At 44.3% G+C, this 16062-nt stretch overlaps 1 protein-coding gene across 3 annotated transcripts in view; it reads right to left on the bottom strand.

The window, feature by feature from the left end:
- Positions 1 to 366: 366 nt before the first annotated feature.
- Positions 367 to 16062, bottom strand: part of LOC110505455 (uncharacterized protein KIAA1522 homolog) — a 38595-nt gene continuing 22899 nt past the window's right edge. For 2 of the 3 annotated variants that reach the window (XM_021584682.2, XM_036962639.1), the window contains exons 3-8: positions 6172 to 6309; positions 6001 to 6044; positions 5712 to 5862; positions 5457 to 5558; positions 1677 to 5291; positions 367 to 1566 (exon numbers count right to left, since the gene is read on the bottom strand). In XM_021584682.2, the coding sequence (XP_021440357.2) occupies positions 1696 to 5291; positions 5457 to 5558; positions 5712 to 5862; positions 6001 to 6044; positions 6172 to 6309 (4031 nt within the window). In that variant the 3' untranslated portion in view covers positions 367 to 1566; positions 1677 to 1695. The remainder of the gene's footprint in view (positions 1567 to 1676; positions 5292 to 5456; positions 5559 to 5711; positions 5863 to 6000; positions 6045 to 6171; positions 6310 to 16062) is intronic. The other variant, XM_021584683.2, reaches the window with a different exon arrangement.

The following is a 16062-nucleotide window of genomic DNA, read 5'->3' on the forward strand; positions in this document are numbered from 1 at the left end:
GCTGACAGTCTGTAAATAGTCATGGTATCATTTCAAAACCAAAGTGCTGGAGTACAGAGCCAAAACAAAAATGTCACTGTTCCAAAACTTTTGGAGCTCACTGTATACAGTCCAAATCTATTTTATATAGTCTTAGTTTGGACTGTAATTCAACATACAAATGTGTCTAAGATGGATACTGAAAACCCAGACGTGTGTGAACATGGGAGGTTTCAAGACATCCTGATAAGACACAAAAGATGGAAACCTGGGAACAGGGTGTTTGTGTGTTGCATAAACGGAATCTAGAGAAGCCTAATTGACTCACAAAACATTGATGGAAGATTTCTCAGAAACAAGGTAGAAATAATGAAATGGCTAAATGAATTCATTGTGAAGATATACATTTATTCTGTTACCTTGAAATAAATGAAACTATACATAATCATTTGTCAGATTACTTTTCTACAATCATTGAAATCACTGAATAATATGTACTTTCAAAGCAGATGTTTCATTGTTGAGAAATATCCCAAATTCTGTACAAATTAGTAACATAAATGCAATGTATAATATAGCTCCCATCTGGTTGAAAGGAAATGTATCAAAATGTGCAGGATATAACTAAAAGCAAGACAAAGATTTGCCACAATAGTCTTTTTAAATGACCAGTTAAATTCATAAACTGTGCTTCAGATTAAACCTGTGAGATTTGATTTACACGCAGGGTGAGATTCCTGTAAAAGTCTGTACATTCATACCAACAAAAGAAAAAAAAATATGACCATGAAAATTGGGATTCTCATCATGAATATGATTCTCATCCTCATTCTAGAACTAGTGGTATCACCCAGCTCTGATTATAGCATTTTAGTAGCTAAGGAGAAAAGGAAATGACGACATCAGGAAAGATTGCCACATATTGACATAGAAAACATAAAACAACATCATATTTCCCACAAAATCTAATGGGAAGGTGTCTACAGGACAAATAATTTAGGTCAATTATTTTATTACAACAAACATGGATGAAATAAGAACTCAACACATTCTAATTGTGCATTATCTTATAACGATATGAATATATCAAAAATCCAACATTGTGGTATGTAATCCAGACAAGTGTTTGCAGTACCCAACAGCAGTAGCTGTGACATTCCATAGTTGACACTAGAGGGCAACCTAGACCAGCATGCACTGTGACTGACTCTCCATTATTAAATCAGACCAGTAAGAAGTCCCTCTGCCAAAGAAAAATGCTCCAAAATACAACAAGAGTATTAGAAAAATGAAAGGCCAACACCATTTTAACATGCACTCAAAGGATTTCAAACTCAGAGCTCTTTTTGAGAGGGTTACATGTAGTTATGTCCAGTTGCCCTGTCTTCAGAAGGCTCTGATTGCATCATCCACCCACTTTTTTTTTATCCATCTTTCCCTCTTGCATATTGCGCTTGACATGTGGTGTCTTCTCAATGTAAATATAAAAGTCTGTCTTTGTGAATGATTCATCCTTGCTTAGTGGCAGTGTTGCTCATATGGAGGATAATGGTGGCACTGCTGTCCCGCTTGGAGCCTCTGGGGCACCTTTGACAGGAGAGAAAGATCAGTCAGATCAGATCAACAAGCAGTGCAAATGGACAATAGCTGTAACAAATTAGGCAAGTATGGTTGTGTCACAATCACAGATCCCTTACCCTCAATGCTGTCTGCTGGCTATGCTTCCTGACCCGCAGTTTGCACATGCTCAGTCTCCACACTGGGCTCTGTCTCTTTGACCTTAGGCTTGGGTTTCCTTGACACAGGTGGAGGCACCTTGACCACCACCTTCTGTGTTTCTATGGACTTGGCTGGATTGGACATAGATGAAAGCTCAGCTATCAGGTTCTTTGTGAGATTGGCCTGGGCCTCAGGGGATGAGGGGGTCTCTATGACAATCTTCTTTGTACTCTTGGCAAAGATGAAACTGGCGGTGGAGGAGGGAGACTTGAGACTTGTTGGAGAGTGCAGACTGAGACGAGAGGGAGGCCCCTCTTTACTTCTGGATGCTGTCCTCAAGCGGATGGCCTCCTGCATCCTCATGGAGGGGGTGGTGGCTGAGGCAGGAGGTGACTTCCTCGTAGGAGAGGTGACAGTGGATGACTTTAAGGGTAAATTAAGTATGCTGGGCTGGGGCTTGGCTGGGGCTTCAGCTAAGGCTGTGGCTACCTCTAGGGCCTCAGCTGGGACTGTGGCTGGAGGCGTTTCTGCAGCTGCCTCTGGGGTTGTTTCTGGGGTTGTGGCTCCCTCTGGAGCTGAGGCTGTGGCTACCTCTGGGGCTGAGGTTGCCTCTGGGAATGTGGCAGGCTCTGGGTCTGCCTGTGGGGTTGCCTCTGTGGCTGGGGCTGCCTCTGGGGGTTGGGCGATGGGAGATTGTGAGATAACAGTTGTAGTTGGGGATGTGACAGTGGGAGGGGGAGATGTCATGAACAGAGACCTTCGAATAGGCTTCTGGGGAGCCTCACCGTTACTGGGTTTTTTGGTCCTCAAAGTGACCCCTGGCCAGTCCTGTCCCTGGTCCTTTTCCTGATCCTGGTCACCATTATTGACAGACCTCAGCTTGACCGTCTGCAGAAGGGTGGGGGTGACCACGGGAGTGGAGCTCTCCTCTGGGGGAGTGGGAGAGAAAGAGCTCTTGCTGAGGGACTTGTCTTGGTTCTGTCCCTCTGTGGTCACTGGACTGTGCTGCTGTATGTTTTCCAGTGGAGGTGGGGGTGGAATACTTTGGGGAGGTGGAGGGATGTAGGAGGGAGGACCAAATTTAGCTTTTGGTGGAGGTGGGGCTTCTTGGGGAGGTGGAGGTGGGATACCCTGGGGTGGAGGTGGGATTCCCTGTAGTATAGATGAAACAGGGGCCACAAGTTCTGTCATAACTACCCTTGGTGGTGGGGGAATGGGCAGGTCAAGCTCATTGCCAAGGGTGGCCAAGTCCATGGGAGAAGGCGGAGGGGGCCAGGAGGATTCCCCAGTGGTGGAGACTAGTGGCGGCTCTGGAGCAGGCATAGAGTCTGAGGGGGCCACAGGTGGGGTCTGTTTGGAAGGGGGAAGAGGAGGATAGTGTGCTGGGGGAGGAGACGGAGATGGGGAGATGTGTGCTAGAGCAGGGCTTACCATAGACGTATCCATTTTAGGTTGGAATTCAGTCTTTTTGGCTGCAGCAGGAGTAGTAGTCAGTGTTTCTGTCTTTACTTTTCCTAGGCCCTTTACTGGAGCTACTGCGGCATTCACTGATTTTCCATTTACCAAATTACTTGTCTGGACCTTCTCTAGTTTACCTATCAACTGATTTACAATGACCCTCTCTGGTTCAACCACCAACTGACTTCCCTGCACCTTCTCTTCAACCACCAACTGACTTCCCTGCACCTTCTCTTCAACCACCAGCTGACTTCCCTGCACCTTCTCTTTAACTCCCAACTGACTTCCTTGGGCCCTCTCTTCAACCTTCTGTGCTACTTCACTCTCCTGACCTTTTCCTGACTCAAACGTATGTGCTGCTGGATTACTAGTCTCCACAATGGAAGACCGTACCCTTTCCTGGTCTGCTGGACCTGTCTGCTCTTTAGCTCGAGGCTCAGTGACCCCCTCCAGCACACCTCCTGCCTCCTGCTCTGGTGCTGCCTCATCTCTCCTCTCAGGTGACACGTTCTTAACATAACCCTCTCTTGATGTGGAAGGCGACTGCCTCTGCTGTCGTCGATCCTTTGGGTTCTTTCGCACCACCGTATCCGTGTTGTTGGGGGCCGGGGGACCTAGTAGCAGTTCAAAGGTGCGCTTGTTGTGTGCCCATACCTCCGGGGGAGGAGGAGAGGGGGCAGACACCTTGGGTGGGGGTGGGATGTTGAACGGCTCTCTGAGTGACATGACTGAAGGTGAGGGAGTTACAGTGTCGACTGGCTCAGGCGTCTTGCTGCTGTCAGAGGCCTGGGGCTGAATGACAAGTGATGGGGCTGAAGCTGCCGGCGATGGTGCCATTGGGAAGATGATTGCTCGGATGCCTCTTTTTTTCCCTGGAGATGGGTTAAGGATCTGTTTGGAAAGGAGGGTGGGCGTGCCACCGTGGCTGGAGTAGCCGCTGGAGGGAGAGACATTCTTCAGGCCATTTTCCTGGGGGGTCTGTTTCTGGGGAGAGGAGCCTGTGGAGCCTGGCTGATCGTTCCTCACCTTCTCCCTGGCTGCCTGCTGTGGGATGTTGAAGGGGCTGGCTGTCACAGAGCCTGAAGACTCATCCAGAGAGCTGGTGTCTGCTGTGTAGCCAGGGCTACTGTTGTTACTTTCCCCAGCACTGAAAGCCTTAACCTCCCCTCCCTGGAATGGGCTGCTTTGGGGAGGGGCAGTAACCATGTTGTTAATCAGGTCTCGCGAGTGCTTCTTCATGTTGTCCTTGTGTAGGGAGTAGGAGCGGCTGGGTGGGGCCGGTGCCCTCTTGGACTTCATCACAGACATGCTCCGGGCGAAGGGCCCCTCCTGTTTGCCATCATCCCCTCTGGCTTTCCCTTTGCCGTTGGTGGCGGAGGTCCTGGAGGCCTTACTGACAGAGGAGTGGATACTCTTGCTGTCCAGGGTCGTCTCCCTGGATGAACCATCCCCATCCCCCCCCTGTGAGCCCCCCTGTCTGGTGGTGCTGTTGGAGGAGATTGTGGAAGAGTCAGACACCAGGGTCTCAGAGGACTCAGAGTGGCTCCATCCAGAGCTGTCAGAGAAGTGTGGTGGGTTGTAGCGGGAGGCGGAGGACATGGTAGAGGCGTGGGAGGAGGCGCGGGAGGAGGCGCGGGAGGAGGCGCGGGAGGAGGCAGGGCTGGCCAGCAGCAGGCTGCTCTTACTGACAGTACGAACGCTGCTCCGACTACGGTTCCGGGTGATCTCCACCACGTCTACGGAGGGTAGCAGCACAGCGTTTGGGATGATCTTAGACATGTAGGTGGCCTGGGGGGACATGGACATGACAGGGCTGGGGTGCAGCTGAAGCAGGCTAGAGGTTGTGGTCATCCAGGGGACAGCCAGGGACTTGGGCCGATTCAGGTCGGACAGCTGGGGGCCCATGTGCTGGAGGAGAGCCAGGTCGTCCCTGTGTCCGGCCCGGGAGGGGACCTTCTGGATCTGGTCCTCACAGACAGGTTGCAGGCCTTCTACGGACTGAAGGTACTTCCTCACCCCCTCGTGGGAACCAGCCAGGTGAGGCCCATCGATGGTGGAGAAGTCCAGACTCTCACCGTTAGGGAGCCCACCCTCATCTATAACCTGACGACCTGCCCATGAGGCTCTGTCCAACCCTTAAGTGAGGAACAGAACAAATCAAGATAGGTTCATATACAGCTACACAAGAGAATAGAAAAGTATGTGCTTGTGTTAAGGGTGCAATTATCCACAGGCATCTTCACAATGGCCTTCACTGACACATTTCAATCCACTTAAAGCATAAATAATGAGTAGCATACCCAGTTCCCTCTGGACGTGATGTGGTATCCCCATAACTGTGGTTCTCCTGTGTCTCCTCCTGGCCTTGGCCTTCTCTGGCTTCAGGGGCCTGAAGGTTGATGCTGGGGAAGGAAACAAAAAGCAGGAGAGAAATATTAGATCAAAATTACCAACAACAGGCACTTTCACTCCATACAATCAAACAATCACTGGTTGGACAAGGTGTTAGTGGTTCCAGTATGAATCATTCTCTGGCTATGGTCATGTCAGGTTACCTTGGCGGGTCAGTCCTGACCGTGAGGACCGTGTGGAGACAGTGGAGCGTGTTGAGACCTGTGACGCTGTGTCTGGTATGGTGCTGTCTGACAGATAGCCTCTCCTCTCACTGTCACTCTCAGTGTCGTCTGGCAGCCGGGTCACTGTCGACTATAGGAATCCCAGAAAGTTCAACAGTAAACCATTAGTATACGCTTAATTATAGCAGGTTTGGTGTGAACTTGTAACAGGATAATGTTTAGTGATTTGATGTAGCACCGTGATTAAAATGTAGAATGGGAAACTTACTGTGACGCTTTGGTCGTCCTGGTAATCCACCCAATTATTGGTTTCTGAAATTAAGGTAAACATTTTTCAAAAAGAGCGGCCACATTAAATGTACTTAATTAGTTAATCTAATCAGGGGTAGGTGATTGAGTTAGCGTCAGTATTTGGAGGGATTTTCAGGGTGTTTAGTACCTTCCTGCTGCTGCAGTTTGAGTCCCTCTAGGGCCTCAGTGTGCAGGTCCTCCAGGTACTTAGGCCGGCTGCCTTCGATGAACACATTCTCCTGGAAGTGTGGAGGGACGCGAGTCCCATCCTCATGCTTTGGGACTGCTGGGAGGAGAGAGAATGTGAGTGGATATACATACATACTGTGTATGTCTATGCATGCATTTTCATTACAGCGTGTGTAAATAAATGCACAATATCAATGACAAAACAACATTGTATCAAAATGATTGGATATTAATTATATCCACAAAGGTTGAATGTGAACAGATGTCTCTACTTATCAATCCTGTTCCAAAACAATCTTTATATAAAACTCACTATACAATGGCTGCTATGTGCAATAAAGATAATGCAACAACCCAAAAGAATGGGTAATGGTCCTCAACATTTAAATGGTATTCATCAACTACATTAGCCACAAGTCCCAGCAGGCTTCATTGAGATAATCAGCCAGTATATTCCACAAACATTCCTACTCTCATATAATTCAGAGAAGCAGTGTCATAGGGTTATCATGAGAACAGTAGTAGTACCCATTCCAGAACAGCAGTCCTGACTAGAGGTCGACTGATTATGATTTTTCAACGCTGATACCGATTATTGGAGGACCAAAAAAAGCCGATACCGATTAATCAGACGATTTTTTTATTTTATTTGTAATAAAGACAATTACAACAATACTGAATGAACACTTATTTTAACTTAATATAATACATCAATAAAATCAATTAAGCCTCAAATAATGAAACATGTTCAATTTGGTTTAAATAATGTAAAAACAAAGTGTTGGAGAAGAAAGTAAAAGTGCAATATGTGCCATGTAAGAAAGCTAACGTTTAAGTTCCTTGCTCAGAACATGAGAACATATGAAAACTGGTGGTTCCTTTTAACATGAGTCTTCAATATTCCCAGGTAACAAGTTTTAGGTTGTAGTTATTATAGGAATTATAGGACTATTTCTCTCTAGTCCAAATACCATTTGTATTTCATATACCTTTGACCATGGATTGTTCTTATAGGCACTTTAGTATTGCCAGTGTAACAGTATAGTTTGTCCCTCTCCTCGCGCCTACCTGGGCTCGAACCAGGAACACATCGACAACAGCCACCCTTGAAGCATTGTTACCCATGCAGAGCAAGGGGAACAACTACTCCAAGTCTCAGAGCGAGTGACGTTTGAAACGCTATTTGCGCGCACCCCGCTAACTAGCTAGCCATTTCACATCGGTTACACCAGCCTAATCTCGGAAGTTGATAGACTTGAAGTCATAAATAGCGCAATGCTTGAAGCATTGTGAAGAGCTGCTGGCAAAACGCACAAAATTGCTGTTTGAATGAATGCTTACGAGCCTGCTGGTGCCTACCATCGCTCAGTCAGACTGCTCTATCAAATCATAGACTTAATTATAACATAACACACAGAAATACGAGCCTTGGGTCATTTAATATGGTAGAATCCGGAAACTATCATCTCGAGAACAAGACATTTATTCTTTCAGTGAAATACCGAACTGTTCCGTATTTTATCTAACGGGTGGCATCCATAAGTCTAAATATTCCTGTTACATTGCACAACCTTCAATGTTATGTCATAATTATGTAAAATTCTGGCAAATTAGTTCGCAACGAGCCAGGCGGACCAAACTGTTGCATATACCCTTACTCTACGTGCAATGAACACAAGAGAAGTGACAATTTCACCTGGTTAATATTGCCTGCTAACCTAAATATGCAGGTTTAAAAATATATACTTCTGTGTATTGATTTTAAGAAAGGCATTGGTGTTTATGGTTAGGTACAGTCGTCCAACGATTGTGCTTTTTTCGCAAATGCGCTTTTGTTAAATCATCCCCCGTTTGGCGAAGTTGGCTGTCTTTGTTAGGAAGAAATAGTCTTCACACAGTTCGCAACGAGCCAGGCGGCCCAAAATGCTGCATATACCCTGACTCTGTTGCAAGAGAAGGGACAAATAAATTCATGTTAGCAGGCAATATTAACTAAATATGCAGGTTTAAAAATATATAGCTGTGTATTGATTTTAAGAAAGGCATTGATGTTTATGGTTAGGTACACGTTGGAGCAAAGACAGTCCTTTTTCGCGAATGCGCACCGCATCGATTATATGCAACGCAGGACACGCTAGATAAACTAGTAATATCATCAACCATGTGTAGTTAACTAGTGATTATGATTGATTGATTGTTTTTATAAGATAAGTTTAATGCTAGCTAGCAACTTACCTTGGCTTCTTACTGCATTTGTGTAACAGGCAGGCTCCTTGTGGAGTGCAATGTAATCAGGTGGTTAGAGCGTTGGACTAGTTAACTGTAAGGTTGCAAGATTGAATCCCTGAGCTGACAAGGTAAAAATCTGTCGTTCTGCCCCTGAACAAGGCAGTTAACCCACCGTTCCTAGGCTGTCATTGAAAATAAGAATGTGTTCTTAACTGACTTGCCTAGTTAAATAAAGGTGTAAAAAAAATCAAACATCGGCCAAATCACTGTCCAAAAATACCGATTTCCGATTGTTATGAAAACTTGAAATCGGCCCTAATTAAAATCGGCCATTCCAATTAAATTGGGCGACCTCTAGTCCTGGCATCTAGGATCAGCGAGATAATGTTAAGTGCAGGGCAGCTGTGGCCGCGTGCTAAGCCATCATCTTTAGTTAAACAAAGCTGCTTTAAAATGTAGCCACGTCCTGTACATGCTCTGTTGGGCTAGGAGGACCATGCTGGAATTAGTCCGTTCTACCATGTGCCCTCAATGATCACTGCTATAATCATCACCATCTCTTTATTTCTCTGGAAATATACCGTTGACCACATTTACCATATCCTCCTAATAATAACAAGTTCACACAAACTGTCAATTTAGTCAGAATGATTGATGAATTAAGTGTTTTGCAGAAACAGTGACAGTATCCCAGCAAAGTAAGGAAATACAAGCTCTCAGTGATAGAAATTCAACAAAATAACATCAGAAGAGATGAAATAGAATGGTCCAGAGCTTGCAATGCCTCGATCACACCAATAGCTAACAGTTAACACATTTCATGACTACAGGTATGAACTAGTCCCCTTTACAGTCTTACTCATATCAATTGAACCAGTTAACCACCCTTCCCTTATCCCCTAGAAATGACCTAGAAAAGGTTTTATGGCCAACACTTGCTTGGCCATAAAACTTCAAGAAGGGAATTCAAGGTATGCATCATAAATGAAAACTGTCTGAGAATATCCAGGACTTAGTCCATTGCTTTAGCCTATACTGTAACTCACCTTTCCTGTTGAAAAGTGAAGGCACTGCCAGACAGTAAACATTCCGAGTCAAAAGCACCACCATAGCTCTTGAGATACCATGGTAATATAAACCCCAAAAATGTATAAAAACAGATATTATCCCTCGAAAGTAAACAGGAGTTCAAAACTATCCCAGTGAGTTTGTTTTTCCAGAGTTTAATTTTGTTTTAGGGTAGATCATCATCCGATACAGACAAAATAATTCAGTGGATCCAGATAGAAGACATCTCCCTTGTTTTTGTTATTACCACCCATATCTAGTGGTTCCATCACTAGACAACGCAAACTCACACTAATCCCAGGAACCTAATTCTACCCATCCCTCGAATAAGCACCCCCTTCCTTATGTCCCTGAGCGACTGATCCCCACGGCTCTCTGTTTGTGGACATGCTGACCCTGGATTGGTCAGAGCGTTGTTATGACACTGACCATGCTGGTGGGATCAGACACAATCGCTCAAACACACAAAGGGAAATAGTGGTTAGACAGTCTAAGCTCTCATCTGCTTGAAGCAACCATTTAATCATACTGACTAGCCACTGTGCCATTTGACAACTAATGTGGTTTAACTGACAGAGGAGATCTATAGGAATCCTTGAAGAACAAGTTCCTCGTGAAGTCCGATTCTCACCACACACATTCCCCACAAGGTAGAGTAAAGGAGCTAGACAGTATGAAGGTTTCAGTATTCAAACAAGATAGATCCTGTTGGGAGAGAATGTTCTTAACACTTATGCCTTACACAATATAATAATGTTACACAATGAAATCATGTTCCCCAATTACTTTTATCTACCAACACAGTCAATGGGCTCTGACTGGACTAAAATAATCAACTGAATACATAATTCCCTGTGATTTACTGCTGATACAAATGTTGTGGAGAGGCTAGTATCTTATTACTTCACATCCCTTTAGCAAATCTACAATTGACATTCCTTATTCGCACGAGGGGTATGTCTGAAAATGTGTTCTACTGTGATGCACAAACCTCAATCTGCACCTGGGAAAGTGGTATATTTACTTCCTGATACAGTAAGCAAACATTGCCATGTTATTGTCATGCTCAGTAGCTATAACTCTTTACATCAGTGCTACAGGTATCTCACCAGGATGAATGGTACCTTCTTACGAAGTATGACTCACGTGGGCCATCAATGGCTTTTTTATTTAACATGACATTGTCATTCATAGATAAGAGAGAGGTGAGACCTTTGTAGGTAGGGACAACTGGTACAGGAGGAGAAAATAGCAAATGTAGGTGCAGCCAAAATGACAAATAGATTTAAAGATGAATACAACAATCAGAGATAGTCAATATTGTGTGTGTGTGTGTGGGGTCATGGGGGGGGTCATGTCATCTGTACTTATTATAATTATGTTCATATTAATAACAGTAATACCCCACTTGAGTCTAATAGAACATCAGCAGGATTTATGGGGGGGGGGGGTGAGCCCCCAAACTAGCCCCCAAACTAATTTCGGTGACAATACTCAATCTAATATGCATGATTCCCAATAGATTAATGCTGTGACATCAAAGATTAGTTTACAGTCTCAATAAAAAACATATGATTTTAGACTTTGTGATATTATTGTACATTTGACACATACTGAGCATTTAGCCATGTGCCATTACATTACAGTCACATCAGTAATTGATAATACAGACTATTGGTATATTGCTAGGTCTTTCAGGAATTAAGTCAATGACATGATCATTCAACTAATAAGACTCAATTTAAAGAGAGAAATCAGTAGAATGAGTTCATGCCTGTTACTCATGATCTAACACAGTCATCAGGGTGGTTCTGATGGGGCGGCAGGTAGCCTATTGGTTAGAGCGTTGGACTAGTAACCGAAAGGTTGCGAGATCGAATCACCGAGCAAGGGGACAAGGTTATTCTGCCCCTGAACAAGGCAGTTAACCCACCGTTCCTAGGCCATCATTGAAAATAAGAATTTGTTCTTAACTGACTTGCCTAGTTAAATAAGGGTTAAATAAAAAAGACAGACTTAATTTAGTGAGCACACCAATGTTATTATAGTTGTGATTTTCTATTAGTTTTTATTCTTAAAAAAAAAAAATGTATTGTTTAGTTTCACTTCATTTTCAGACTTGATTTACTCGTTTTTATTCGGTTTCAGTTAGAATTGTTTTCATCAATTTCGTTTTTATATTATTAAGTTTCAGTTTTAGTGTCAGGGACAGAAAGTGGGCTTATGCGTGGGAGGCTAGGAGCCATGTATATGTTGCAGGACTATAGCAGGGGTACTCCAGTTCTCCTTGAGATGGTTCAATCACACAAAATGTCCTAAGTGGCAAAGGTCCAGATGGATATTGTCATTTATCGGCGTAGTAACAAACCCCCACCTCACAACCCCAAACTGTTAAAACCCTTCTTCAGCCAAGTAGGCACGGGTGGGGAGTGCCCAGGCCAACCAACTAGGGAGCCAGGCCCACACAATCAGATTAAGCAACAACAAGAAAATGACATTTCTATTTTTATCTAAACACCCTCAGAGCAAGCAGTGCACTGGAATGACATTCAGATGAACTGGAATGAAATTCACTCAATGGATGGGTGGCCAAAAATAACTAACTGAAAGCCACACCCCCAATCAGCCACATATATGACAACACTGAGGATATGTCACTGCTTCTACGGCTACACAGTGCATTCGGAAAGTATTCAGACCACTCAACTTTTTCCACATTTTTGTTACAGCCTTATTATAAAATTGATTAAGCTGTTTTTACCATTACTCGCAATAACCCATGATGACAAACCAAAAATAGGTTACAACCTCGAGTCTTCTTGGGTATGACACTACAAGCTTGGCACACCTGTATTTGGGGCGTTTCTCCCATTCTTCTCTGCAGATCCACTCAAGCTCTGTCAGGTTGTATGGGGAGAGTCGCTGCACAGCAATTTTCAGGTCTCTCCGGAGATGTTCGATTGGGTTCAAGTCAGGGCTCTGGCTGGGCCAGTTAAGGACACTCCTGCGTTGTCTTGGCTGTGTGCTAAGGGTCGTTGTCCTGTTGGAAGGTGAACCTTCGCCCCAGTCTGAGGTCCTGAGCGCTCTGGAGCAGATTTTCTTCAAGGATCTCTGTACTTTGCTCCGTTCATCTTTCCCTCGATCCTGACTAGTCTCCCAGTTCCTGCCGCTGAAAAACATCCCCACAGCATGATGCTGCCACCTCCATGCTTCACAGTAGGGACTGTGCCAAGTTTCCTCCAGGTGTGATGCTTGGCATTCAGGCAAAATAGTTCAATATTGGTTTCATCAGTTCAGAGAATCCTATTTCTCATGGTATAAAAGTATTTTGGTGCCTTTTGGCAAACTCCAAGCGGGCTGTAATGCGTCTTTTACTGAAGAGTGGCATATGTCTGGCCACTCTACCATAAAGGTATGATTTGTGGAGTGCTGCAGAGATGGTTGTCCTTCTGGAAGGATCGTTAACCTATACATAGGAACTCTGGAGCTCTGTCAGGGTGACCATCGGGTTTTTGGTCACCTCCCTGACCAAGGCCCTTCTCCCCTGATTGCTCAGTTTGGCCGGGCAGCCAGCTCTAGGAGGAGTCTTGGTAGTTCTAAACTTCTTCCATTTAAGACTGACGGAGCCCACTGTGTTCTTGGGTACCATCAATGCTGCAGAAATGTTTTATTACCCTTCTCCAGATCTGTGCCTCGACACAATCCTGTCTTGGAGCTCTACGGACAATTCCTTCAACCTCATGGCTTGGTTTATCCTCTGACATGCACCGTCAACTGTGGGACCTTATATAGATAGGTGTGTCTTTCCAAATCATGTCCAATCAATGGAATTTACCAATCAAGTTGTAGACATCTCATGGATGATTAATGGAAACAGGATGCACGGAGTCTCATAGCAAAGGGTCTGAATAGTCATGTAAATAAGGTATATTTTATAAAATATCTAAAAACCTGTTTTCGCTTTGTCATTATGGGGTATTGTGGGTATTTATTTTTATTTATTTGACCTTTATTTAACTAGGCAAGTCAGTTAAGAACAAATTCTTATTTTCAATGACGGCCTAAGAACAGTGGGTTAACTGCCTGTTCAGGGGCAGAACGACAGATTTGTACCTTGTCAGCTCAGGGGTTTGAACTTGCAACCTTCCGGTTACTAGTCCAACGCTAGGCTAGGCCACTAGGCTACCCTGCCGCCCCAGGGTAGCCTAGATGGATTAAATATTTTGTTTCCTCATCAATTTTTAATTAAGGCTGTAACGTAACAAAATTTGTAAAAGGGGAAGGGGTCTGAATACTTTCCGAATGCACTGTATAGTGTACTTACAAATCCTGCCTCGTTCCAGTCCATTTCACCTTCAGACACTACAGATCAGAACGATCCCTCAAGTTTAAACATGTCTGTACACACGCATGCACAGCATACACATTAAACTTTACTCAAACGCGTGTAAACAGCACACGTACACACACAGAATTAGCAGCCAAGCACAGTAAACATGTAATAATCACAGTAATTACACCAATTAAGGTCAGAAGTCATGTGTACAGAGTACTTCCCTGTGGTTCTCTAATTAAAAACACTTAAAAAGGTCAGGAGTAACAGAACCTTCTGTATCCCACTTTCCTGACAGGCAGCACCACAGCAAGGGTTTAGCTAGTGATAAGCTCTGGAAAAATCCCATTAAAAATAATGGAGAATGAAAGAGACTGTGAAACATGCAGAGTCAGACCTGCTAGGGCACGCACACTTCAGGAAGGCACAGCTCTGCTAGGCCCCTACTGACAGGCAGGTCACACTACATTAGGAGCTTAAAATCTACATTACTAGACCAGCAGGGAGAATTTAAGGCAGTAGACACTATTCCCTCAAAGACAAGTGTTAGGATATCTAGAAATCATGGAAGCCTATGGCAAGCTGTTCTGTAAAGAACGTCTGGCTTTTGGAGAACTCTTCATATCAGCTATATTTTAAAAAAGCATCATTGTTTCTGTATTGAAGGTCTATGGATGTTATTACGTACAGTATATTACCTGTTCTTTTGGATGTTGATGTGGAGCTCTAGTCTGGGGGCATATAAGACCAGCAAAAACTGATTTGCGACCACTGCTCCACCATACACAACGCCTGCAAAAGGCAGCAAGCTCAGTACGGTACCATGGGCGTAGCAGCATAAGCACAGTGGGTGTGCTAGGTGGATTCCACTGGGCAGGTCTCGCTCTGTGTGCACATGTACATGCTGCTTATCACTACCTCAGTCTTTGAGAGGGCATGAAAAGAACATGACGTTCTGGGAGGGGAAAACTATTACCAGTTTAACCACCTTGACTTTAAGCTACCATTTTGTCAAAGCGGGACTGGCATGATCAAAAGCTGCATGGTTCCATTCATCTAGCATGCCATGAAGTTGTGTATAAAGATACTGTCATCCAAAAAGATACAATACCCATTTATCACTCAACTTCTGTCATGCATTCATCATCAACATCATCTTTTGTGGGCTGGCAGAGTTTCAAATGGTTTTCCTGCCATGACAATAGTCTGGAGGGTGGGAGTAATTTACATTACAATAAATGCTATGAAACGGTTGCTGAACGCCATGAGGCTTGACCAGGTAATGATTAGACTAAGCATTAGACTTTTACAAAGAGTGAAATGAGTGATGGAATCCAACATATAAATAGGACTAGAGGACATGCATGCTGGCACTTTATATACATTTTAAAAAATCAGGATGTGCTGATTAATATTCCCAATTATTCTAATTGAAAATGTTATTACATGCTGTCATACAACTTCTTCCCATTCATCTGTATTGTTAATCACTAGGCAGGAAGCAAAATCCTACAAGCGACAGCCTGTGCTTGAGCTGTTGCACATAAAATAAATGGACATCTCTAGCTCAATGTCCAAAGGAGTGTTTCAGCCCCTGTCATTAAGAGCCAAGGCATACATTTCCCCTGTACCTGACCTTGGAGAGGTGACGTTGGGAAGTGTCATGGTGACTGCTTTCAGACAGACTGGGGTTACTTTCAGGTATTTCACACACACAGTGGTAAGGCAGAGGTCCTTGCCTTCTCATAAGACCGAAGCAGGAAAGACAAGCACATACACCACAGCAAGTTCTGTTAAACTCCTGCAGCTGCCAGGGGCAATGTAACAATGCAGAGGAGGGCGGTGTGTTTGATTCCCACCATAAGCTGAGGAAAGAGAAACAGTATCCAGGCTCTAAAACCGGTTCTCCTGCTCTCCCCAGCCTTTATGTGCTCATCCAAGGCTCAGAGGTTTATTCATGCTGTACAGTCACCCACACCCATGCATACACACCGTCACATTATGAAACTGTATGTCATGCCAAACTCAGTGTATAAAGTCAGCTAATCAACTGTGTGTAAGATAACATTGAAAGGCATGCTGAAATACTGTACGGCACTCCTCCTGTACTTCTGTATGACTACAATATTGCAGAACACTGCACAGGTGTGGCAAAATCGTGCAAACTTTAGGACTAGAAAGACAAAAATCGCTGTGATAACTTTTGACAAACCCGTACAA

The sequence above is a fragment of the Oncorhynchus mykiss genome, chromosome 25 (assembly GCF_013265735.2).
Source record: "Oncorhynchus mykiss isolate Arlee chromosome 25, USDA_OmykA_1.1, whole genome shotgun sequence".
Lineage (NCBI taxonomy): Eukaryota > Metazoa > Chordata > Actinopteri > Salmoniformes > Salmonidae > Oncorhynchus > Oncorhynchus mykiss.